Genomic DNA, 27,625 nt, shown 5'->3' on the forward strand with positions numbered 1-27,625 from the left:
ACCCACAATAAGTATCCCATAACGGTACTTGTTGCAAACTCAAATCATGACACAAAGCATTATCTCAGAGGAGGCTCACTCCAGCCCTCACCTAAAAATCATATAATGGAATGTGGCAGGCCTCAAGAAAATCATAGGACAACTTAGTTCTTAATTACCTCCACACAGGAGATATCCCATGTTTACAGGAGGCCTGGCCACACGAACAACTACACTGCCCGGGTATTATGCATTTCATTCCCCAGCAATAAAACATAATGTCTTTGGCTGCACGTCAGGAGGGCTTTCAAATTATGTTAAACACAACAAAAATAGAAGTCACTGCAATAACCACCAACTTACAAACATTTCAAGCACTGCTTATCAAACGCCTAAAATACAATCTTAAATCACTCCCACTGCTGCTTATAAACTGTTAAATCAATGTTGCGCAGCAGCAGAAAAAACAGGCCTCAAATGCCTTAACTACTGCAATTGAAGAGCTACTAAATAAATACCACACTCACACTCCAAATATGGCTGGAGACTTCAACACCAGGGGCCTGGGCTGTCAAACCCAAATATCGAGCTTAACCACAGAGGCTTCTTTGTTCCAGATCCTTCTCTACAGTCACCAGTTAGCCTCCTTGCAAACTCTAAAAGAATCACTCTAGCCGCACTGTGACACTCTTCCCAAATGTTAGGTTATGTTATGTTAATTGCCATTTATATAACGCCAAATCACCAATGGTCACTAAGCGCTTGGGAAAGGAACATAAACCTAGAAGCCAGGGCTACGCATCCTGATGCTCAGTGGATCTGGGCAGAGCTTATCCAAACGCCTGTGTAAACAAAGCGGTCTTTAGATTCCTCCTAAAAAGAAGTAGGGGGGCTTCCCTGTGCAAGCTCTCCGGTAGCTTGTTCCAAAGCTGAGGAATCCCCACTGAGAAGGCTCCCCCCATCCCCCCCCCCCCCACTCCTCCCCCCATGGTGGCTTTATTAAAGCGTGAAACAGAACAAAGTGGCTAGCCAGGATACTTTCAAATTCAAATTGTAACCCACACAGCCCATAAGTACTGCGTGACCAGGCCATTTATTTAGCAAAACATTTATTTTGAATTTGTAATCAAGTTTCAAAATTTATAAGAACATGTCATCAAAAAGGAAAACTTACAGCGTGGGCAGGCCAACAGGCTTGCCTCAGACTATCGGAGGTATCGTCCTGGCACATAGCTCTTCAAACAGTCCTTGATCTAATCGGGTGCTACTCCAGGCAGGGCTTTGTGTGCAATGCACAGACCCTTAAACCTAACCTTCTGCTTGATTGGGAGCCAATGCAGTTGTTGTAGCAGAGGTGTGGCACATGCTCTTCTATGAAGTTTGGAAATCAATCTCGCTGCATGGTTCATAACCACCTGAAGCTTCCCTGATAATTTGTCAGGTAGCCTGATGTATACTGCGTTACCGTAGTCCGGTCGTGACACAATTAGTGCAGACACTACCGTACGCATAGTGGAAAATGACAGCAGGGGTACAAGTTTCCCGAGTTGCCTCATAAGGCCCACACAATTTCCCACCACAGCGGTCACCTGATTGTTCAGCGTTAACTTGGTGTCCAGCCTGATGCCCAAGCTCTTCACAACTGGCACCGGTATCAAAGTAGTGCCTAGCTCTTGTGACCAGAAGGAATTGGACCAGGGGTTGCCCCCTGTGGTAATACCTAGTACCTCCGTCTTGTCAGGATTTACTTTCAGTGAGTTGGTGGTCATCCAGTTCATAGTGAACCTAAGATTGTTCGGTACCTTAGACTGTGCCTGTGTTGAGCTGTCGATCCGCACGATTAGTTGCGTATTGTCAGCATAATTGAACACCTGACATTCAAGTTTTGCCAATGCTTCCACAAGTGGGTGGAGATAGATGTTAAAGAGCAGGGGGGACAATGCAGAGCCCTGCTGGGACCCCACATGGCAAAGCACCTTTCCTGGACACACATTTTCTTAGTTGGACCTTTAGTGACTGATCATTCAGGAAGGAGGCAATCCATTGATATACAGTGCCAGTAATTCCCAGCCCTTGAACACGGGCCAACAGCTGAACGTGTTTCACTGTGTCGAACGCAGCTGAAAGATCGAATAGTATCAGTGCTGTCGATTTCTTCTTGTCGGCTGCGAGCCTCAGCTCATCCAGCACCGAGAGCATCACCAGCTCTGTACTGTTGTGGGCCATAAAGCCTGCTTACTGTGCATGGAGCAGCTGATGTTCCCCCAAAAAGGACGAAAGTGTTCTAAGCACATGCTGCTTTAATACCTTAGCGGTACAAAAGGGGATGGTGATGGACGGAGCATCTGAATCAATCAAACACTCACACCCAGTCAAAAGATCTGGGTTTAATCCATCACCGTTCTTTAGCCCACTCCGCCACCCCAGTTCAGACATGGCTATATGCAAATCAGTCTGACCCCGTGCCTCATGGGAACAGTCCAGCCCGAACTGCCAAGTCATGCCTTCCCTGGACCGGAAACAAGCTACCGAGGACCGGTTTCTGGCATTCCAGCCGTCTTCAGCCCGGCTTGCTTGAATCCAGTGGCAAAGTGAGCAAGGGACTCACGTCTGAGCATACCCTGCCACACTTATGGCGGTCAAAAGCGGTACAAAAGGGGGTGGTCCATCATCCCCTTTTGTATCGCTTTGTTCGCCCTAAGTGTGGCAGGGTATGCTCAGACGTGAGTCCCTTGCTCACTTGGCCACTGGATTCAAGATAGCCTGGCTGAAGACGGCTGGAATGCCAGAAACCGGTCCTCGGTAGCTTGTTTCCGGTCCATGGAAGACATGGCTTGGCAGTTCGGGCTGGACTGTTCCCATGAGGCACAGGGTCAGACTGATTTGCATATAGCCATGTCTGAAATGGGGTGGCGGAGTGGGCTAAAGAACGGTGATGGATTAAACCCAGATCTTTTGACTGGGTGTGAGTGTCTGATTGATTCACATGCTCCGTCATGTCTGAAATGGGGTGGCTGAGTGGGCTAAAGAATGGTGATGGATTAAACCCAGATCAGTTGACTGGGGGTGAGTGTTTGATTTGCTCAAACGCTCCGTCCATCATCCCCTTTTGTATCGCTTTAATACCTTAGCCAGAAAGGGAAGTCTGTATATAGGTCGGTAATTCTTCAAATTATTAACATCAGCACCTGCTTTCTTCAGCAGCGGAGTCACTATGGCTTGCTTAAAGTTGTGAGGAACCTTCCCAGGTACCAGGGACAGGTTTAATACGAACAACATCTCTGGCCCATCACAGGGAGGATCATTCTGAACACCCTGAGAGGGCAGGGATCCTCTGGTGACCCTGATTTCACTTTGACCATAATATGAGCTAAGCAGTCTGTCTAGAGTCGGAAAGACTGAGAGAATAACGCCCTGAAAGTCCGATGGATCCACCACTAATAGAGGGCATAGGCTTATGTGGGTATTACCTATTTCTGTTAGGATATCTTTAACTTTTGAATATGAAGAAGTCAGTGATTACTGTCATCGATTATATTTTCATCAGTGAACCTTTGACAGCTAAAATCAGCACCTTCGAAGTAGATTACCTGGCAGACATTGACCATAGACCTTTGCTTACGATACTGCAATTAGCCACCAATGACTCCCCTCCGTTACTCCTTTTGGGCGAACCAACCAGGGAAGAAAGTCAAAAAGTCTACCCCAGAAATAAATGGGAAGACATCTTCAGAGAAAAGTTAAATAATTGGATCGCATCAAACTGGCCGCTGACATGCTATCTAGCGCACCTCCACTGCCGGAGCAATAATATGAATTCCTGGCAGACATTCTCTTATCTCTGGTGGGAGGACTGGGGCTGGCTCCCAGAAAGATCATCCTACTTGCCTAACATCCCCTCTAACATATTCTAAGGAACTGGTTATAAGCAAGCGTAATCTTTGAGGAGCCTTAGAAGCCAACAGTCGCGGCAAGAAAACCCTGGTACAACTGATCCCTGCATACAGAGCAGCTCGCAGGCGGGCCATCTTTTAACAAAAATTCAAGAAAGTCGAGGAAAAATGGCTCAAGATATGTACCATTCTACAAGAGAGAAGTCATTCCCTCTTCTGGAAGCACGTAAACAGCCTCAGCAACTTCACCCAGACTGCGGCATGGCAGAAAGGATTACTCATGTACAGCTACATTGAGCAGATGATCAGGTGAACAAAATAACGTCCAACCAGACAGCTACAGCATCAGACAACCTCGCACAGTCATCCTTTCCCCTCACCAAAGCCTCCATCACAACTGTAATACGGAAAATAAGGGGAGATGGTGCCCCTTTACCTAACGCGCTCCCTGCTTCAGTTTTTAAAGCAGCACAAGTTTGAATTTTGACACTGCTTTTTAACCACGCCTTCACCACTGCAATGATCCCAATCTCGTTGGAAAGGGTCCAGCCTTTTTCTAATTCATATAAAGGGTAATCATTCAAACCTTGCAAACTACTGGCTTATTGCCCTTATAGATCTGGAAATAAAGGCATACCCACGAACCCTGCTTAATGGACTTGGAGGCCTGGGTGAAAGAAAACAGCATTCTTCCATACTTTCAGTAAGAATTTAGACAGACAAACTCCACAATTGATTTTACCGCTGCAATAGCCTACTTGATGCACCAAAGAACACGGAGCAAACAGCCCCCTTTCAGCTTTTTTTGTCAATTACAGCGCAGCTTTTGACAGGGTGGTCCGGGGCATGTGAAAAAACAAACATCATTGGGGGTGGGGGGGTGTCCCCTCCTTGCTCCTAATAGCAAGAACACCTTTACACCACGGGACCTGGGTCGATATAAAAGAAGGCCCCACCACAGCAGCTGCCAAAGTTCCAATCAATAACAGCTTCAAACAGGGTTGTGTGCTGGCCCCTATCTCTTCAACTTTTTCACTGCTGACCTGGGAAAAACATTAGAAGGTGCCAGCCTAGTTACACCCAGGCTAAGACTGTCACAACTCCCAATCCTGCAGTACGCAGAAGACAGTGATCATGGACCACACTAAATCAGGCCCACAGAGAACCCTTGATGCACTCCACAGGTACAACATGGCCAACAAACTGCAGGTGAACCAGGTCAAGACTAAAATCATCATTTTTAGAAAGTATCCCCATGAGAAACCAGCACACTGGCAGCTCGCAGAACTAGAAACAACAACAGTCCCAAATTATAATTAATTAGGCATCTGGTTCACAAAAGGGGCCAAATTAATGGTCCACCTCAAAAGAAAAGGTGCGTAAGTCGTCCACAACCTGAATCGTCTCTACAGTTGCCTGAAAAGCCCAACCGCTGAACCCATGCTGAAAGTCCTGAAAGCAAAACTGATCCCTGCACTAAATTCTGCCCCCCAACCTTTCCCGGTGCATTGGTAACGCAACTAAACAACCTCCAAATCTCAGCCTATTAAACAAATTCTGCACGCACCTCAGCATGCTCGAAGAGTGAGGCTGAGATTAGAGCTTGGCCATGGGAGATTCTGCAGGCCCCCTGAGAACACACTCAAGGGCACTACTCAAAGCAGTCGGCACTCCATGGCAACAGTACTTAGCTACGGCAGTTAATAACATAAAAATAGAAGCCACTAACCTTCCCCCCCCCCCCCCCCCCCCCGTCCTACCTTTTCCAGTCTGGAGAAAGTTAGTGAATTTGCAGGTCAATAATATCTCCCTAGAACTGGATACAGAAAGCCTCCGTCGCTCCTCAGTCACTGAGGCGTTAGATGATTCTTACCCGGAAAAGCGCAGCCTCACTTGCCTCAAGCCCTAGTAGGTCACGCCTGCAGGAAAGTCTTATATATGTGGCTCCTCGCCCTACCAATTATGGATTTTAACAACTCCTGGGCAAGGGGAGGCAAGAACATGCAGACTCTGTAGGTACCACAAAGTCCTGGCTTCACTTATTGTGCTGCTGCCCTAAACTTACTAGTTCTAATCATCGCCTGCTAGTTCCTTTGTGTCTGGTTCATAGAATAAGAACTTGCAGAACGGCCTCAGACTTGTGCTTCTCTTACACTCCTATGATCCTAGTAAGGCTGGGGATATTTACCGACATTATTCTATCAGCACTCCAGACATTGCGTGTGGGCGCTACTGGTCTAGATGCTATCCGTACAGTGCACAGCCTGACTTGAAATAGCTCCCTTTTAAGCCCTAAGACTCTGACCATCTCCAGCCTGCTAGATCTCTTCACTAGCACTTTTCATCAATGTGTTTCTCTGACTACGTTCTTAAGAATTCATATAATGACAATTCAGACTCTGCTGCCTGCTAAGGCGATCCAACACCACTCTGAGATGCCACCCTTTTAATTTCTTTAAGTATTTTTTTAAGTTCAAGTTTATTTAGAAATTAAGGTTATTGCAAAAAACAATACTTGCTTCAAGTGTTTTTAACATTGACCGTTTTTAGAACTCTGATTTATCTCTCTTTTTGCATTCAGAAAATATTGGGTATGCTGTTTGATGGAATGATTTTAAGTAATTGATCATGAATAAATTATTTCATTCATATCAGAACCCATCTCACAGATGCCCTGAGTGAGTAAAAATGTGTAAGTGTGGCAAACTCCTACTCTGTCTATCCAGACAGTCTCTGTACTACAAATGTAAAAAATCAAATCAAATCAAATCAATCAAATCAATCTCTGTACTACGTCCCTGCACTTTACCACCAAAGCAATTTTGAAACTCAGAAGTCATTCTCTTTACTGCTGGCTCATCCCACTCTTATGGTGTAATTTTATCCAATCTGGCATGAACAGATATTCCTCTGTAATAATAAATGTATCTTCTTTCTATTTCACTTTGACTAATAATTGAGGTAAACATGATATTTAAGGGCTGCCACCTAATTTCCTATTGGCAACAGTTTTCTGCCCCATCAGTATTTTGGAGGAAAAGAGGAACCTTAATATATGACCCTAAAAAGTACTTCTGTTTTCTGTCTGTGCTGTGGCCCTCAAAATGCATCAGCACTACCATAATGGTTTATCCTCCCATGTGGTATTGTTTGCAGGGCCCCACGTCAGTGGCCCGTAAGGTCTCATTTAAATTCAAGCAGCTTCCCCTATTCTGACTCAGCGTAATGTCTGTTGTAGTAGCTTCAGCATAGTCTTCATTCTCTCTGGTCTACAGAAATTTTAAAAGCCTGCCTACTGATTCCCTGTGAAGTCCCTATATTTTTCCTTCAAAATTGGTTCTTCCTGAGATAATCCCACATTTGCTAAAGGATCAGCATTTAGCCACTAGTACTGGCCGTTCCATCACTGTTACCCTTTTCGAAGGAGTGGTTAAACTCAAGTGTGACTGGTGTTTTCACCCCTTTCTTTGATGATCGTCTGTTATGTGGAGTGAGCTGAGGATGGAATTCCGCCATTGTCCTATTTATCTTGAACCACATCTTTGAAATAATCTAAGGAACCAGAGGCGGTTGGAGTTTGAGTGATGCACAAGATCCATTGTAAGGCTCAGAAACCGCTGAACCCCCTCATCATGGGATTAGTTTATTCCAAGTAGGCATACATATTCTTACTATTTGGATTTATCAACAACTTTTGGGTTTGATGGGCAACAATGCAGATTAATAAATGAACACAATCCATACAAGTGTATATTGAGAAAATATTGTTGTTTCATTTTCTTGTATTCTCTGTGACACTGTATTTTTAGTAGCATATTATAAAATCCCTTACAATTCTTTAGATTCTTGGAAGCATCTCTAAGCTTCAATGATTCTAAATGATTCCATTTTAATGGGGATGTCTGTTTAGCACTGTCGCACCTGGAGTTGTCATTAACAGACAGTGAAGCATCCAGATTACATTTCAAACTTTGCCTTTACAATTTCCCTCCTGTAAAACCCAGAAAAGGCAGTTAAACTTTGTCATCATAATTTACTCCTGAAGTGTCATAGAAATGCTATACTTTTTTTAAATGAAAAGGAGAAGAAATTTGCTTCTATTTTGTTTAAGTATTGAGTCTGCATTGTTTGTATTCATTAAAATTATATTTGTTTAACATGTAGTGCATTAGACTATGTGACCAATTTGATAGCCACAGTTTTTTTCAAGTTTGACACTCAAACTTAGTTGCTTTGATGTATCTTCAGGTAGTGTTTTGCATTTCAAAAGGATTGTCTGGGCAAGGATGGTTATATTATTCTTTTCAGGAAAAAATTCCAGTCACACACTGGTTTTTGGTGTGAATTCTTTGAGAGAATAATCACTCTCTTCTCGAGAGTGAGTGGAAGAAGAGCCAACACGTGTTTCGCCCCCTTACATGGCCTGCCAGCCTGGGGCTTCCTCAGGGCGTTTTTGTAAGACAAGAAAAAATGTCAGAGTAAGTAAAGCCTTCAATAGGTCCTAGGATTTTGTGTTAAAGCATAATGCCGGTCCTGGGTCGCGTCCGTGATTGTAAATTGACTCTCTCATAAAGAATTCACACCAAAAAGCCAGTGTGTGACTGGAATTTTTTTCTGAAAAGAATAATATAACTATCCTTGCCCAGACAATCCTTTTGAACTTTGTACATATTAGGGGGTTAGGGGTTTCCCCCTCTCATGGGCAGGAACTAAACAAGAATATCTTGCTGCTCAAATCTACGGCGAGTAAGGGATCAGGACCTTTCACCCCTTATTTTCGAAAAAACGGTGTTTCGTATTTCCGCTGCAGTGACTCTGTCACAAACATAAAAGCATCATGAACAATTATTCTTATTGTTATACTTTGTGAAAACCTGGTTCTAGTATGAGTCCTAGTCAGAACTACTACTGATATTAGACCTTCTCAAATCTAAAGTTAAGTGGGACTATTTAATGTTGCTTGCAATGTGAATTTTCTACAACTTTGTATCTACTTGAATATTTATTGAGAGAAAATAATACAATTATTTTATAAACTTTAGTACTCAATCCGAGCTTTGGCTTTGCGGGTCCTAAGAGAAATTCTGAGGTATCAACCAGCCAGATTCAAGAATTATGCGGAGTTAACCATTATGAAGACACTGGAGGCGCATAAGGATCCTCATAAAGAGGTAAGGACACTAGGCCAGGCTTCCTGAAATGTTAATATGTTCTTTGTAATGTGCATCAAGGGAAATAGTTCTGGGGAAAAAGCAGAGTTTTGCATTCGCAATAGAAGTGGGCCTTCAGTGGAACTTTTCTGCTGTTTCTAGGTATCTTTATATTAAGAAACTGAATAAAAAAGTGTACTTATTGTTCTGGCTTATCTCTAATCTGTGGCCTATGGGTGCTCAAATGTTTGTATATAATTTGACCATGCGAACTGTTCTATGGTATGACATTTGGTAATAGTGAAATCTGAAAGAAACAGGTTGTTATAGATTCCTTACCTTAGAATCTCCCCCAGTCGTCATACTGTATTCGGAAAGTTTTCCGTCAGCAGTACCCCTGGGCGTCAGAAGGTGGCATCGGTCGTCTCCGCGTTCGTCATTGTGATTGCCGGGAGGACGTCGTGGTAGCTACATAGACGTTGTCCACGCGTGCTGACGTCAGTTCTTTCTTTATCCGCGCCAGGTCCGGAGAGAGCGGTACCCCCAGTCATTTTTTGACTGACCTTTTTTCTCGACTTTTGTCGACTTTGTTGTTTTTAGAGTCCTCAGGACTCCTGGTGCACGAGGGATGCCCGTCTTTAAGGCTTGACTGATCCGCACCACTTGTACCTCTACTGCCTGGAGCACGACCACAGGTCGCGCTCCAACTGCCGGACCATGGCCCAGAAGTCTTTGAGGGAGCGGTCCCGAAAGCTACTCGAGGCCCGGCAGTCGGCTCCGTGCCGGTTGATGTCCCGGATGCGGAGGAGGTCGAGGGACCGGTCGCACATGGGGTCTGGTAAGTCGAAGCACAAAAAGAAGTCAAAGAAGCATAGTCGCTCTTTGACTTCTCCCCGTCCGTCTGCCGACACGACAAGGAATGAAGGTGGTGCCCCTCCCATGGCTCCACGTGCGTAGCCCTTAGGGTCTGCTCTGGGTTTCCCCCCTTCCCGGGACCAGGAGCAACCCCTGCCCAGCTTGGTCAGTTGTACGAAGCGATGTAAGCCATCTTTGGGCAGTTCGACTTTGCGGGCGCGCCTTCGGGCCCCATGGATTCGGCTGGGGGCCCTGGGCCTTCGATGGCTTCGGCCTCAGCACTCCAGGGTATCCTTGGATCTAGGCCTGGATCCGGATCGGCAGCGGTCGACCTCGTTACGCCTACCCTGGTGCCAATTCCACCGGCACTACGCCCGCCACCGGCGTCAGTTGTGTCCCCAGCCGACGTTGACCCCGGCCTCCACCTCGAGGTAGACACGGAGTCGGACCGGCATCGAGCGAAGCCAGATCCGACGCCGGCGGGTACGTTTGTGCCCCTGTTCTACCCTGGCTGTTTGAGACCAGATTGGCAGCCAGAGGAGGGTGAGGAGGACTGGGAGGGCTCTGGGGACCCTTTAACCGACCAGTTGGTGTACAAACCGGACTGGCGAGAGGAACTGGGGGAAGCCAGTGGTTTGGATACCTCACCAGACCTTGGCATGTTGTCTCCTCCTACTGTGGCTACTGAGAAGGGAGCGTCATACGCAGTGGTGTTGCGTAGGGCGGGTGAGTCGCGCCACCTCGAGCTACCTACGGTGGCAGTCAGGACTAGCCTCCTGACAGAGGTCGTTCATCCAGCAGCAAGCTCTTCTGATACCCTGCTGCCGTTTAATGATGGCTCACGGACGTCCTTTTAGGCACGTGGTCCAGTCCCAACCCAGGGGCTCCTGTGGACAGGACGATTGCACAATGCCACTGCCCGGCCCTTGGTGACCCCACTTTCCTCTCCAAACACCCACCCCCGAGAGGTTGGTGGTTCAAGCCTCCACTTATAAAGGCACCTTCCCTACTGCGCCAATGGAAAGGTCATCCAAAAAGCTGGACCACCTTGGGAAGAAAATGTTTTCTTCCGCCAGCTTGAAACTGCAGTCATTAAACACTGCATTTCTGTTGGACCGTTACACCCACTCTGTGTGGGATACGATGGTGCAGGTGCTGCCTCAGTGTCCGCAGGAGACCCGGGCCATACTCTCCTGTGCAGTTGCCGTGGGAAGATGCAGCAAAGTTTACTATCCGCTGTGGGCTGCATATCTGAAAGAGACACGTTAGTGATAGATTCCTTACCTTAGAATATCCCCAGACGTCAGACTGGATCCGGAATGTTTTTCGTCAGCAGTACCCCTGCGCGTCGATAGGTGGTGTCGTAAGCGCCGAGATGACATCACGGAGACTACTTAGGCACCACCCATATGCGCTGACGTCAGTTCTTTTTTTTCCGCGCCAGCAAGTGCAGATCCGGTTAGAGCACGTACCCTAGTCACTTTTTGACTTACTTTTTGGGACTTTTGTCTCCACTTCTTTTGAGTCATTGACTCCTGGTGCCACGAAGGGATCCCTGGGTTTAAATCCTGCGGGCCTGTCGCCGTACAATGTCGGTGGCCGACCCCCACGGCATTTGTCTCTACTGTCTGTAGCGCGACCATGACTCCCGGTCATGTTCCGACTGTCTGGCCATGGCTCCGAAGGCTTTGCGGGACCGGTCCCGAAAGCTGCTAGAAGCCAGGCAGTCGTCTCTGCGCCATTCAAGGTCCAGGGGTCGCTCAAGGAACAGACCGCAGAGCCATCACCAGTGCTCCTCGGGGTCTAAATCTTCACCTTCGGAATCGGGTAAGAAATGTCACAAGAAAAAGTCGAAGACACGTGTTCGCTCTCCGACATCCCCCCGTCGGTCTCCGGACGAGGGGGCCAGGGGTTCATCCACTGCGGCTCCGTTGGAGCCTAGGAGTCCCGCAGCCTACCCACCTTATCCGGGTCCATAAGCGGCGCCATGGACCGCTTTTTCAGGCCTAGTGCTCCCGCCGGTGCGCCTTTGGTCCCTTTTGAGGGCCCTTGCTTGCCACCGGCTCCGCCTTCGGCGCGCCGTCTGCTCTGGCGCCGCAATGTCTTCCACCGGCGGCTCCGGCGCCTCAGGGTTCTCCGCCGGTGGCTCCGGCGCCCCCTGCGGCTCTGTTCCCGGTGCCGCCGTGAGTTCCGTTTGTTCCACGTCCGCCCTTGCCCGAATTTCCGGGCAATTTTGCTACGGCCTCGGGACCCTAATTGGGAAATGGAGCCGTGCCCGGCGCCGTTCCCAGCGCAATTGGAGCACTTGTTTTCCCCTGTGCCTCCCCGCCACCTGTACCACGGGATGTGGGGAAGGGGGATGACTGGGAGGGATCGGAAGACCCTCTTGCACGCCAGTGCAAGTCTGGAAATAAGTGGGTGGAAGGCTCGGAGGACGCAGGTGGCCTTGACCTCTCCTCCGAGCCTGGATTCATGACTCCTCCCGCAATCATGGAGGAAGGCGCCAAGTATACTATGGTGCTCCGTAGAGCAGATGAGGCACTTGACCTTGATCTGCCTACTGTCACTCATAAGACCAACCTCCTTACTGAAGTGCTTCTGCCGGCGGCAAGTTCTATGGAACCTCTGCTCCCGTTTAATGAGGCCTTGACGGATGTTTTGATGGGCACCCGGTCTAGGCCAGCCACAGGGGTTCCTGTGGATAAGAACCTAGCCAGGCGTCATCGCCAGGCACTGGGTGACCTGGCCTTTCCGACAAATCCTCCTTCTCCGGAGAGCCTGGTCATTCAGGCCTCCACTTCCCAGAGCAGTTTGGCAAGAGTTTATTTTCCTCTGCCAGGATGGGGCTGCGGTCAGTTAACACCTCATGCAGTTCGTGCCGCTATTCTCACGCTGTGTGGGACACAGTGGCGCAGACACTGCCCCAGTGTCCGGAGGAGTTTCAGTCTGTACTTTCCCAGGCTCTGGCGAAGGGAAAGGATGCCGCGAAGTTTGCCATTCGGTGTGGCCTAGACAGCGCGGATTCTTTAGGGCGATCGAGCTCCACAACAGTAGCCCTGCGTCGCAATGTCTGGCTACAGTCCACTGGGTTTTCGGGGATGTCCGGAGTTCCCTCATGGACATGCCTTTTGATGGCACTCGCCTGTTTGGCGATAAGGCAGACAGTGCGTTGGAGTGTTTCAAGGACTCCAGGGCTACAGCCAAGTCCTTGGGTCTCTCCACCACGCGCCCGGCCACGTCTACTTTTTGTGGCCACGGAAGGGGCGCCCCTGCCGCTCGCTCAGTCAGAAGCCTGCGCAGAACCAAACTCAGCACGGCCGTGGGCGTGGAGGCCACCGTGGCGGCACAGGGGGCCAGCGTGCCGGTCAGTCCACCTCCGCTCCCGCAGCATCAGCCACAAAAACCTTCCTAGTCCGAGCTTTGGGGTTCATCCCACGCCAGTGAGCAGCAGGATTCGACATAACCTTCCCACTGGCATTTTGTCACTTCAGACAAGTGGGTGCTGCAACTCGTCCGGAGGGGTTACTCCCTCCCCTTCGAGTCTACCCCCCACCAGCCATGCCACCTCAGTTCAATCGCATGTCGGGGGATCATTTTGTGCTTCTCCAACAGGAAGTTATGGCCCTCTTGGCCAAGGGGGCCAACAAGGGCGTTCCTGGGCCAGAAGTAGCACTTACTTGTTATTCCCACTACTTTCTGGTCCCCAAGAAGGACAAAGGGGGCTTGCGCCCCATCTTGGACCTCAGGAACGTCAATCGCTTCCTCCAGAAGGAGAAGTTCAAGATGTTGACTCTGGCTCAGGTCTTAGCTGCCCTCGACCCTGGAGACTGAATGGTAGCGTTGGACTTGCAGGACCCATATTATCACATCCCCTTCCTGGCAGCCAACCGGCGTTACCTGCGGTTCACAGTAGGCCAGGAGCATTTTCAGTTTGCCGTGCTCCCCTTCTGCCTTACCACTGCCCCTCGGGTGTTCAAGAAAGTGATGGCGGTGGTCGCAGCTCTCCTGCGCAGGTCAGGGGTGTCAGTCTTCTCCTACCGCAACGACTGGTTGTTGAAGGCATGCTCGCCCCAGGCAGTTGTCACCCACCTTCAGACTCTGGCCGACCTCCTGCATTTGCTGGGGTTCTCCATCAATGTGCCAAAGTCGCACTTGAGTCCCTCTCAAAAGCTCCCCTTCATCGGAGCGGTTCTGGATGCGACACAGTTTTGGGTTTATCCGCCCGAGCAGCGAGTCCGGGATATTCATGCTATGATTCAGATCTTTCAGCCTCTATCCCGTGTTATCGTCAGGATGACCCTCCGGCTCCTGGGCCTGATGGCCTCCTGCATGCTGCTATAGCAACATGCCAGATGGCATATGCTGGCTCTGCAATGGGACCTGAAGTTCCAGTGGGCGCAGCATCAGGGCAACCTGTCCGATCATGTCCAGATCTCGGAGGGCACTGCACGACAATTACAGTGGTGACTCACGAATCGCGATTGGGTCAATGGCAGATCCCTCTCTCTTCCCCAACCGGAACACACAGTGGTGACGGATGCGTTCCTCCTGGGATGGGAAGGCCACTTGGGAGAGGCGGAGATAGGAGGCCTCTGGTCTCCGGTGAAGTCCCGGCTCCATATCAACCATTTGGAGCTTTCGACGATCCGACTTGCACTGAAGGCATTCCTTCCCTCTGGGGTAGGGTGGTGCAGGTGTTCACAACACCTCCGCCCTGTGGTATTGCAACAAACAGGGCGGGGTAGGGTCCTGGACCCTATGTCCGGAGGCTCTGCGCCTCTGGACATGGCTGCAACATCAAGGCATTACCTTGGTGGTTCAACACCTGGCAGGTTCTCTGAACGCCAGGGCAGACGAACTCAGCCGCCAGTGCTTGATGGATCTGAAAGAGACACGTTAGTATTAGATTCCTTACCTTAGAATATCCCCAGGTGTCAGACTGGATCCGGAAACTTTTGCGTAGCAGTACCTTTGCGCGTCGGTAGGCGTCGTCTGCGGCTCCGCGTCCGTCGTCGGCGCCGTTATGATGTCGTCGGAGTACTTAGACGCCGCCTTCGCGTGCTGACGTCAGTTCTTCTTTTTTCCGCGCCAGCAAGCGCAGATTTGGAAAAAGCAGTAACCCTAGTCAATTTTTGACTAACTTTTTGATCGTTTTTTGATCATTTCTCGAAGTCTTTCGACTCCGATTGGTGCCGTAGGGATGCCCGGCTTTAAGCACTGCGAGGATTGCGACCGCATGATGTCGGTCACGGATCCTCACCACCTGTGTTTAACTTGTCTAGGCGTCGATCACGACGACAAGGCCTGCTCCTACTGCCGGGCCCTCTCTTCGAAAGCCAGGCGGGAGCGGTCCCGCAGGCGACTCGAACGCCGGCAGTCGGCCCGCGCCGCGAGAGGTCTCGGTCCCACAGGAGGTCGAGGGACAGGTCACGGGCTCGGAGCCACCACAGCTCCGAGAGTAGGCCGCACTCCTTCGGGTCGAAGTCGTCGTCAGGTAAGAAGCACAAGAAGTCCAAGAGGCATCATCGCTCTGCGGACTCCCCCCGACGCTCGCGCGATGCGGCCGGGGGTTTGGGTGACACCGCCCATGCGGCTCCGCCGGAGGAGATCGAGCTCTTCCTCATGGCCATGAGGAAACTCTCTCCTCCGACGGGCTCCGCGGCGCCTTCGGGCCCAGCGGACCCGTTTGGGGCCTCTAGCGGGTTGGGGGTTTCGGCCCCGACGCCGTCGGGTGCTTCGGCCCCGACGCCTTCGGGCCCGGCGCCGCAGGTTCCTGCTATCTCGACGCCGCCGGTGCCTTCGGGCCCGGCGCCGCAGGGTACAGCTGCCCCGGCGCCGCCGGCGCCTTCGGGCCCGGCGCCGCGGGACGCCGCTAGACCTTCTTCGGGATCTGGATCGTCGCCGGTGGACCTTACGACCTCCCCGGCGTCGGACCATCAGGTGTCGCCTCCGGCGCCGTCCTCGGGCGGCGCAGTCCCCGACGCCCCCTTCATTCCTGTTCCGACGTCGGGACGGCCCCAATGGGCGCCGCTCCAGACGTCGTTTGGGGAGTTTCACTTCTATGAGCAGGCCCCATTAGTTGAGAACCCTGAGTTTCAGGAGATGGGTGATGAAGGGGATTGGGAGGGGTCTGAGGACCCTCTGACCCGAGAGTGTCAGTCTCATGAGGACTGGGCAGGAGACCTTGGGGAGGCCAGTGGCCTGGACACCTCTCCAGACACTGGTTTTGTCTCCCCTCCTACCGTGTCTTCGGAGGAGGGGGCAACCTATAGTGTGGTGTTGATGAGGGCTGCCAAGGCCTTGGGCCTTGAGCTCCCCGACGCGGTCATGTGGACTAATCTCCTCACTGAGGTCCTTAAACCGCAGTCAAGCTCGGCCGAGCCTCTGCTGCCCTTTAATGAGGCCTTAACCAACGTTCTTCTGGGCACTTGGTCCAAGCCCGCTACGGGTTCGCCCGTAGATAGGAACGTGGCCAGACGCCACCGCCGAACACCGGGCGACCCATGTTTCCTGTCCACCCACCCTACCCCCGAGAGCCTGGTCATCCAGGCCTCCAATTCGCAGACCGCATTCCCGTCGGCACCGACGGACAGGGAATCCAAGAGGTACGAGCAGTACGGCAAAAAGATCTTCTCGTCCCTTAGTCTGGGACTGCGGTCTTCCAACACCGCATGCCTCTTGGGCCGCTACACCCACTCTCTGTGGGATACGGTTGCAGAAGTGCTGCCAGAGTGTCCGTTGGAGGTACGGGCCAAACTCGGCCAAGCCCTTGTGGAGGGCCGGGATGCAGCCAAATATTCTATACGGTGTGGGCTGGATACCACCGACTCACTGGGTAGAGCGATGGCAACGACGGTGGCGGTCAAACGTCACGCCTGGTTGAGGTCCGCCAACTTTTCGGCCGATGTCCAGAACACCTTGATGGACATGCTGTTTGATGGCCGTCGCCTCTTTGGCGACAAGGCAGACCATGCGCTCGAGCGCTTTAAGGACTCCAGGGCTACGGCCAAGTCCTTGGGCCTCTCAGCCCCGCGCCAGCAATCAGCTGCCTTTCACTCCTTTCGTGGCCATGGAAGGGGTGTACCCACACGTGCTGCCAGCCACGCTCCGCAGGGTAATACCCAACGCAGTGGTGGCCGTGGGAACCGCCGTCCCGGCGGTCGGGGACAACGGCGAAGTCAGTCCACACCTTCCCCCGCAGCATCCGCCTCAAAACCCTCCTAGTCCGTGCTTTCAGGCCCATGTGACGCCTGTGGGGGGCAGGGTTCGCCATCACCACCTCCACTGGCGCACCGTCATTTCGGACAGGTGGGTGCTGCAGATCGTCCAAAGGGGCTACTTTCTCCCCTTCGAGGCGACTCCTCCAGCCATGCCACCGCAGAACCACCGTGTATCGGGGGATCATTTGCGACTTCTGCAGGAGGAAGTTACGGCCCTCTTGGCCAAGGGGGCCATCGATCGCGTTCCTGGGCCAGACGTAGGGTGTGGTTGCTACTCCCACTACTTTCTGGTACCCAAGAAGGGCAAAGGGGGCCTACGCCCTATTTTGGACCTAAGGAACGTCAACGGCTTTCTCCGGAAGGAGAAGTTCAAGATGCTGACACTGGCTCAGGTCCTAGCTGCCCTGGAGCCAGGAGACTGGATGGTAGCGTTGGACTTGCAGGACGCTTATTTCCACATCCCCGTCCTGCGGACCCACCGGCGCTATCTGCGGTTCACGGTTGGCCACGAGCACTTTCAGTATACCGTGCTCCCCTTCGGCCTTACCAGCGCCCCACGGGTGTTCACAAAGGTGATGGCGGTGGTCGCAGCTCATCTGCGCAGGTTAGGGGTTTCAGTCTTCCCCTACCTCGACGACTGGTTGTTAAAGGCGGGCTCGCCCCAGACAGTCGTCCAGACTACGGCCGACCTCCTGCACCGGCTGGGGTTCTCCATCAATGTGCCGAAGTCACACCTGTGCCCCTCTCAGAAGCTCCTTTTCATCGGACCGGTTCTCGACTCGGCGCGGTTTCGGGTTTATCCACCCGAACAGCGGGTCCGGGATATTCAGGCTCTCATTCCCATCTTCCAGCCGTTATCCCGGGTCTCGGTCAGGTTGACGCTGCGGCTTCTGGGGCTGATGGCCTCCTGCATCCTTGCTGGTGCATCACGCCAGGTGGCGGATGCGGGCTCTGCAGTGGGACCTGAAGTTTCAGTGGGCCCAGCATCAGGGCAACCTATCCGACCACGTCCTGATCTCGGAGGGCACTGCGAGACAGCTGCAGTGGTGGCTCACGGACCGCTATTGGGTCAGCGGCAGATCCCTCTCCCTTCCCCAACCGGAGCACGTAGTTGTGACGGATGCGTCCCTCCAGGGCTGGGGAGGCCACATGGGAGAGGCGGAGATCAGAGGCCTCTGGTCTCCGGCGGAGGCCCGGCTCCACATCAACCTGTTGGAGCTACGGGCGATTCGTCTAGCACTGAAAGCATTCCTCCCCTCTGTCCGGGGGAGTGTAGTGCAGGTGTTCACGGACAACACCACCGCCATGTGGTACTGCAACAAACAGGGCGGGGTGGGGTCGTGGACCCATTGCCAGGAGGCTCTGCGCCTCTGGCAATGGCTGGAACGCCAGGGCGTGACCCTGGTGGCTCAACACCTGGCAGGTTCTCTGAACGCCAGGGCGGACAAGCTCAGCCGTCGGTGCATGATGGATCACGAATGGCGTCTGAACTCAGACGTGGCGCAAGGCCTCTTTCAGCAATGGGGAGAGCCTTGGTTAGATCTATTCGCCACGGAAGAGAACGCGCAATGTCATCAGTTCTGCGCGTTGGAATTTCCAAGGCGGCACCCCGCTCGGAGACGCTTTTCGTCACGAGTGGAGTCTACTGTACGCCTTTCCGCCTATACCACTTCTGCCCAGAGTGCTGAAGAAGATCAAGCGCGACCGGGCCCAAGTCATCCTTGTGGCTCCGGACTGCGCTCGATGGTACTGGTATCCAGAGATACTCAGTATGTCAGTCGCTCCCCCAGTTCGTCTGCCTCTTCAGGAGGACCTTCTGTCGCAGCAGCAGGGGACGGTCCTCCACCCGAACCTGTCCAGTCTCCACCTCCATGCTTGGAGATTGAGCGGCGACAGTTGAGGCCATTTGACTTGCCTCCTGAAGTCTGTAACGTCATTCTGGCAGCCAGGCGTCCCTCCACAAAGTCGGTATACCCCTGCAGGTGGAACAGATTTGTGGCATGGTGCACAGCAAAGGCTGTGGATCCTCTTGCTGCCCCTCTTTCTGAGGTTCTTCTCTTCCTTCTTTCTCTTGCCCAGCAGGGCTCTGCTCTGGGCACTATCAAGGGCTACCTTTCTGCCCTTTCAGCCTTTCTGAGGCTGCCTGATCAACCTTCTTTGTTCAAGTCCCCTATTGTAAATAGATTTCTAAAGGGCATCACACACACGTTCCCTTCTGTTCCGTTTATGATGCCTCAGTGGGACTTGAACCTGGTTCTTACGTTTCTGATGTGCGCTCCCTTTGAGCCACTTCACAACTGTCCTCTCCGCCTTCTTACTCTGAAGACTGCTTTCCTGGTTGCCATCACCTCTGCCAGGAGAGTGAGTGAGCTCCAGGCCCTTTCTTGTACTCCACCTTTCCTTTCCGTCCATCCGGACAAAGTGGTGTTCCGTACTAAGCCATCTTTCCTGCCCGAGGTTGTCACGGCCTTCAACATCGGGCAGTCTATCACCTTGCCCACCTTTTTCCCGCCACCGCATCCCTCTAAAGAGGAAGAGCGGCTCCACCGTCTGGACCCAAAACGTGCGCTCTCATTTTACTTGGATCGCACACGCCAGTTCCGGGTGGATGACCAACTCTTTGTTGGTTACGTGGGCGCTAAGAAGGGGAAAGCGGTGCACAAGAGGACCATCTCCCGGTGGATCATCTTGTGTATCCAGGCATGCTACCCCTTGGCTTAAAAGGAGCCCCCTGTTGGATTGCGGGGTCACTCTACCCGAGCCACGGCGACTACAACTGCCCTGGGCCGGGGAGTGCCCTTACAAGACATCTGTCAGGCAGCTACGTGGGCATCGCTGCACACGTTTGCAAGACACTACTGCCTGGACAGCCAAGTCCGGAGGGATGGCTTCTTTGGCCGTTCTGTCCTCCAGGACTTTCTGGTGTGATTATTGGTTGGCAGACCCACCACCGGGGTTGGTATTGCTGGGGTATCTATTCCAAGGTAAGGAATCTAATACTAACGTGTCTCTTTCAGATGCACAAGTTACTACTTGTGTAACGATATATCTGTAAGAGACATTAGTTAGTATTAGATTTCTTACCGACCCACCCATCCTCCCCGTTCTGCGAACCGATATCTAGGGTTAGGGTTAACCCCTTTCAGGGCCCTAGTTTCAATGGCACCAGTGTTGGTTTTGTAACATGGCTCTGCGTTTCTGGCGCGGAAAAGCTGTGTCTAAGAACTGACGTCCGCACGCGGAGGCGGCGTCTAAGTACACCGACGACGTCATCACAGCGCCCACGACGCCGACGACGGACGCGGAGCCGCAGACGACGCCTACCGACGCGCAAGGGTACTGCTACGCAAAAGTTTCCGGATCCAGTCTGACACCTGGGGATATTCTAAGGTAAGGAATCTAATACTAACTAATGTCTCTTACAGATATAGCGTTACACAAGTAGTAACTTGTGCATCACAAATGTCGTCTGAACTCTGACGTGGCACCAGGTCTCTTTCAGCAGTGGGGAGAGCCTTGGTTAGATCTATTCGCCACCGAAGAGAACGCTGAAAGAGACCTATCTTGTCATCAATTTTGCACGTTGGAATTTTCAAGGCGGCACTCACTCGGAGACGCTTTTCGTCGTGATTGGAGCTGCGGCCTGTTGTACGCCTTTCCGCCTATACCACTTCTGCCCAGAGAGCTGAAGTAGATTTGGCGAGACTGGACCCCAGTCATCCTTGTGGCTCCGGATTGGGCACGAAGATACTGGTATCCCGAGCTACTCAACATGGCGATCGAGCCCTAGAGCCAACTGCCTCTTCGGGAGGATCTTCTGTCACAGCAACAGGGGACGGTCCTCCACCCAAACCTGTCCAGCCTCCACCTCCATGCGTGGAGATTGAGCGGCGACAGTTGACAGCTTTCGATCTTCCTCCCGAAAGTCTGTGATATTATTCTGGAACTACCGCACATGCGCAGATATTAGCCCTTACTGCGCACGCGCCATGGTGTCTCCACTCAACACATGCGCCTAGCAGCGGGCACCGGCACGGGAGTCTCTCTACCATTTCTTCACTCCTCCAGGTGCCGGCACTTACGATCAGTATTTAAACAATGCCGCAACACTCCTTCAGGTTCCGGAGGCTGATGGCGGCACAACAGGTACCCTCCAGGCATTGGCCGACACTCTTGTGAGTATGCTGAACCCTACGCATCCACCGGGTAAGCGTTTCTCTCCTTACAGGTTTCTAACTCTCAGTGGTCCCTTTCAGGGTCAATCCCCTTGCCGATTCACTCCAGGAGGCATTCCAGGCAAATCGCCAGCGTGAGAACCCTTTTTTACTTACGCTCATGCCACCTCTGTGTGTGATGCTCGCTCTCTAGCCTCACCACGCCATGATCTCCCGATAAAATCACTAACCGCACCACCCATGCTGTTACACCTTCGCCGTGCTATAGTCCTTTCTCCCCACGAAGCACTTATAAACAGGCCTAATGTCTAGTGACCTATAGACATATGCTAATTGACTCTTCTGTATGTCCTGTTTCGTTCTACATGTCTTGTCTTACATGTTACATGTTAAGGTATGCTTGATAAGTGAATCCCCCCATACACTAAGAGCACTTTAGCGAGTGCGACACATAATAGATTAACACTCACTTAATAGTAGAATAAAATATATTTTAATATTGCACTCACATTTTTATGGTCCTGAGGAAAGCCAGCATAACAAAAGGCACTGGCTGAAACATGTCGACCTACACCGGATGCAGGTGGTCTTAACTTCACCACCACAACAGCCCACTGCCTTGTTTTTAACCGCTCACGGAGACCCAGTTATTAAAATTTAATTTACCCTCGGGTACTGGGATCACCCTGAAGCCGTTTTAATCTTCACGACTTCACTCACCACACTGCACTCTCAGTAACATACCAGCTCCGCTGTAATCAGGCGTCGTAGAACACCCGGGACACGCTAGGTGTCACTGGGTGGGCCCGATGATGAAGCATGCCACCAACTAGGTGTAAATGTAAATGTATAGGCATTTATATAGCGCACTACTTACCCGTAGGGTCCCAAGGCGCTTCGACCGCTGCGAAACCCTTCCTGGCTTCCCTGAGAGATGGTCCCTTAATGGGTATCTCCAGGGTGAGACCAGGCATCCCCGGCGGTCTGGTGGGGCCGTTAGTGAAGATGAGGCAAGCTAATGCCCAGAGTTGCCGAGTGTGATCGCTGATCAGAGTGGGCACCGAGGCGAGAGAATTATCGAGTCCGCTGACCCTGGTCCAGAAACCTGCCGCGCCGGGAATCGAACCCTGGTCCCGGGCCGTCCTCTGCTCTCGGGTCTGCCGCCTCTAACCAGTGAGCCACACTACTTCACCGGCTTCACAGGTTGGTGGGTGAGAGCTTCATAAACACCTACTAGGTGCCTGCTGATAAATACAGCCTTGAGTCCTATTTAGGTCGCCCTTGGCTAGTCCTTGTTGATACCATATATTATTCTGGCAGCCAGGCGTCCCTCCACAAAGACGGTATACGCCTGCAGGTGGAACAAGTTTGTGGTATGGTGCACAGCTAAGTCTGTGGATCCCCTTTCTGCTCCTCTTTCCGCAGTCCTTTTGTTCCTTCTTTCTTTGGCCCAACAGGGCTCTGCTCTTGGCACTATCAAAGGTTATCTTTCGGCCATCTCCGCCTTTCTACTGCTTCCAGATTAGCCTTCTCTTTTTAAGTCTCCGATTGTTAACCGTTTCATGAAAGGCATTACGCACACGTTTCCTCCTGTGACGTTCATTACGCCTCAATGGGACTTAAACCTTGTCTTGACGTATCTGATGTGCGCTCCCTTCGAGCCCCTTCATAACTGTCCTTTGGTCTTCTCACTCTCAAGACGGCTTTCCTGGTAGCTATCACCTCTGCCAGAAGAGTGAGTGAGCTCCAGGCTCTTTCTTCCAAACCTCCTTTCCTTTCTGTTCATCCGGACAAGGTTGTTTTAAGGACCAAAAGGTTGTCACGTCCTTCCACGTTCTGAACACGACACAGTTTCGGGTTTATCCTCCCGAACAGCGAGTCCGGGATATTCGGGCTATTATTCCGATCTTCCAGCCCCTATCACTAGTTTCTTCAGGATGACCTTCAGGCTGTTAGGCCTCTTGTATCCTACTGGCCGACCATGCCAGGTGGCATATGCGGGCTCTGCAGTGGGACCTGAAGTTCCAGTGGGCGCAGCATCAGGGGAATATGTCTCGGAGGGCACTACACGACAATTGCAGTGGTGGCTCATGAAACAGGATTGGGTGAACGGCCGATCCCTCTCCCTTCCCCAACCAGAACACACAGTGGTAACAGACTTATCCCTTCTGGGATGGGGTGGCGAGATGGGAGAGGCAGAGATCAGAGGCCTCTGGAGCTTCAGGCGATCAGTCTTTCACTCAAAGCATTCCTTCCCTCTGTCAGGGGAAGAGTAGCGCAGGTGTTCACAGACAACACCACCGCAATGTGGTACTGCAACAAACAAGGCAGGGTGAGGTTGTGGACCCTATGGCAAGAGGCCCTCCGCCTCTGGACATGGCTGGAACATCAGGGCATATCCCTGGTTGTTCAACATTTGGCAGGTTCACTGAATGCCAGGGCAGGCAAACTCCGCTGCTGGGGCATGATGGATCACAAATGGTGTCTTTACTCAAAGGTGGTGCAAGGTCTCTTTCTTAGTTAGATCTATCCGCCACCCAAGAGAACATGCAATGTCAGCAATTCTGCACGTTGGCATTTCCAAGGCGGTACTCGCTAAGTGATGCTTTTCGTCGCAATTGGAGTCGCAGTCTTCTATACGTCTTTCCGCCTATACCACTTCTGCCCAGAGTCCTGAAGAAGATCAAGCGTGACCAGGCCCAAGTAATTCTTGTGGTTCCGGATGGGGCACGAAGAGTCTGGTATCCCGAGCTGCTCAACAAGGCCATCGATCCTCCAATCCGACTGCCTCTTCGGGAGGATCTTCTGTCGCAGCAGGAGGGGGCAGTCCCCCACCCGAACCTGTCCAGCCTCCACCTCCTTCCATGGAGATTGAGCGGTGGCAGTTGACGTCGTTCGACCCGCTTACCGAAGTCGGTGATGTAATCTTGGCAGCCAGGAGTCCCGCCACTAAGACGGTATACACCTGCAGATGTTATGAATTTGTGGCGTGGTACACAGCAAAGGCTGTGGATCCCCTTTCTGCCCCTCTTTCTGAGTTTCTCTTGTTCCTCCTTTCTGTGGCCCAGCAGGGCTCAGCACTGGGCACTCTTAAGGGCTACCTCTCGGCCATTTCAGCCTTCCTCAGGATCCCTGATCAGCCTTCTCTTTTCAAGTCCTCTGTCATAAATAGAATTCTTAAGGGCATTACTCATCTTTTAACTCCTGTTCCCTTCGTAATGCCCCTTTGGGACTTGAACTTATTTCTGACATATCTTATGTGCGCTCCTTTTGAGCCACTGCATAACTCTCCTCACAGACTTCTCACTTTGAAAACTGCTTTTCTGGTGGCCATCACCTCTGCACGCAGGGGGATTGAGCTGAAAGCTCTGTCTTCCAAGCTTCCCTTTCTGGTTGTCCATCCAGACAAGGTAGTCTTTAGAACTAGACCTTCTTATCTTCCCAAGTTGGTTACGTCTTTCCACATTGGCCAAATCATCACTATGCCCACCTTCTTTCCGCCTCCACATCCTTCGAAAGAGGAAGAGAGGATCCACCTTCTGGATCCAAAACCTGCGCTTTCTTTCTACTTGGATCGCACCAAACAATTCCGGGTGGACGACCACTTTGTGGGTTACGTTGGTGCTAATAAAGGTTGGGCCGTGCATAAAGTGGCCATCTCCAGGTGGGTCGTTCTGTGCATCAAAGTCTGCTATTCTTTTGCTAAGAAGGAGCCTCCAGTGGGGCTGCACGCCCATTCCACCAGTGCAACGGCAGCTACTATTGCTTTGGGACAAGGAGTACCCCTAAATGACATGTATCAGGCAGCTCCGTGGGCATCACTGCACACATTTACGAAATACTACTGCCTGGACAGCCAAGTCCCGAGAGAAGGCTTCTTTGGCCGTTCTGTTCTACAGGACTTTCTTGTGTGAACTTGGTTCGCAGACTCACCTCTAGGGTTGGTATTACTGGGGTATCTATTCTAAGGTAAGGAATCTATAACAAACTGTTTCTTTCAGATGAACAAGTTACTTACCTTCGGGAACAATGTAGTTGTAAGAAACATAGATGCCCCACCCATCCTCCCCATTCTGCAAACTCACTTCTAGGGTTAAGGACATCTTTTTAGGGCCCTAGTTTTGTGCACCAGTGGTCAGTGTCTTGCATGGCTCTGTGCTTCTGGCATGGAAAGTCATCTACAGAACTGACGTCAGCGTGCGAGGGCGGCCTCTATGTAGCTACCGCAACATCATCCCGGCAACCACAATACCGATGACGAGCACGGAGTCGACCGACACCACCTTCCGACATGCAGGGGTACTGCTGACAAAAAACTTTCCCGGTCCAGTCTTACGCCTGGGGGAGATTCTAAGGAAAGTAATCTTTAACTAACCTTTGTTTCTTACATATATATCTTTACCGAAAGTAAGTTGCTTGTTCTTTAGGTGGAGTCTGGACACATTGGAATTTCGTATATGAAAGTAAATTGGTGTGTGCATTTATATGACACTATGTGCTGTTTAATAACCTGTTACTGGCCCTATTAGGAATTTCAAAGGTGTGTAAAGTCATCTCAGACCTGCCATGGGGTTTTGGCTTTTGGAAGTAGACGTAGTCTCAGGATAAACTGCAGAGGAGAACTGGCAGGTATTCTTTTTAATTGCAGTCCCTCTCAGAATTTAACCTGTGAGCCTTGTTAATTCTGCACCTCCAGATTTAATGGGACCACCAGAACTAACACCTCCACACTGCAGCTCTAATAATGTAGACCTGAGGGTAGGAACAATTGGTGAAAATGGGAATGCCTTGCTCCGTAGGAGGTCTGTCTTTTATATTGTGTTTTCCAAGATACTTGACTTTCTTTTTTTTTTTTTAAACATTTTTTTATTTTCATTTCAGTGTCAGGAGTTTACATACATGATGAAACAACAATCATCTCCATTAGTAACGAGTCAATGTTGCACACACTTTGGCGTATTTAAATCAAAAGTTATCAGTACATTCTAGGCGCGTATCAGACAACATTCCCATATAACCCCCCTCCCTCCCCTCCATGCGCGTACGGTGCAAATGTGACAGTGGGTCTCTCTGAATGCTATGGACTGTCTTCAGGGTGAGATGATGTATCAGGCGGTTCACAGATGTTCCCTCTGGATTCATTCCATTTCCCCCATATTCTGGACCACTTTTTGGGGCATCCCCGGTGCGTGTAGACTGCTTTCTCAGCGACCATCGCTGTGTCCATATCATTCTCCCATTGTGCTTGCGTGGGCACCTCCCCGGATCCCCAGTTCCTGGCTATATTTCTTTTTGCCACTGCCAACCCAAGTGTAGCCCAAGTTCGTAGTCCCAGATTTAGGTCCGTTGGTCGCCATATATTTAATAGGCAGCACCTAGGATCTCGCTGAACCTCCACCCCACTTGCCTCCGAAATCGCTATTAGGACGTGTTCCCAGTAAAGTTTTTTTTTTGACAGTCCCATATTATATGGAAATATGTTCCTATCTGACCGCATCCCCTAAGGCAGAGTGGGTCAGTCGTGTGCCCGAGCTTGTGTATCGTGGTACGGGGTAGTATATACGATGCAATACCTTAAGTTGCACTAGCTTTCAGCGAGATGGGATTGCTGCCTCCCTGGCTGATGCCAGCGCGTCCATCCAATCTGAGTCCTCTATGTCTCACAACTCCACCTCCCATTTGCTGCGTAAAACGACCATCGGGTCCGGGAGATTATTAACTAACTTACGGTATGTTTGAGATTTGGCCTTTTTATCCATGTGGTATGTAAGGATCCTGTCTTCGAGGGGTGATGATTCAACTAGTGTGGTGCCTAGGGGGATGGCACTTTGAAGAGCATGTTTGATTTGGGTGTAGCGGTAGGCCTCGGTGTCTGTCAGCCCGTATTTCTCTTTAAGAGCTGCAAATGTAATGATTCCTCCCCTCACCCACAGATCGCCAATTTTTGTAATACCTATGAGGTCCCATTGCCTGAATCCCTTAGTGTTCGCTAGGGTGCCTAAGCTGCGTGTTTCCCATAGCGGAGTGGCCAGTGTTAGTACTCCCTCACATCCCAGGGCCCTCCGTGTAGTGTGCCAAATGTTTACCGTGTGAGCCGTGGGGCCTGTTGATGCGTGCCGTCGTTTGTTTTTATAAAGGGCCTTCATCACACGTTCAACCGGTAGCACACTCCGGTCCAGTCTATAGGCCAGTTCGTCTTGCGGGGTGTGGAGCCATTGATTAATGATCGCCAGGTGCGCCGACCAGTAGTATAATCGAACACTGGGCAAGGCTATCCCCCCGTCATACCAGCTACGTATCAATTTAGATTGTGCTATGCGTGCAGGTTTTCCGTCCCATAGCAAGGAGGTAAT

At 51.3% G+C, this 27,625-nt stretch overlaps 1 protein-coding gene across 26 annotated transcripts in view; it reads left to right on the top strand.

Moving 5' to 3' along the window:
* Positions 1-27,625, top strand: part of CLASP2 (cytoplasmic linker associated protein 2) — a 2,039,150-nt gene that overhangs the window by 1,900,665 nt on the left and 110,860 nt on the right. For all 26 annotated transcript variants that reach the window (XM_078688301.1, XM_078688302.1, XM_078688307.1 and 23 more), the window contains one exon: positions 8,915-9,043. In XM_078688301.1, coding sequence (XP_078544427.1) covers positions 8,915-9,043 — 129 coding nt within the window. The remainder of the gene's footprint in view (positions 1-8,914; positions 9,044-27,625) is intronic.

This window comes from Lissotriton helveticus, chromosome 4_1 (genome assembly GCF_964261635.1).
Source record: "Lissotriton helveticus chromosome 4_1, aLisHel1.1, whole genome shotgun sequence".
NCBI lineage: Eukaryota > Metazoa > Chordata > Amphibia > Caudata > Salamandridae > Lissotriton > Lissotriton helveticus.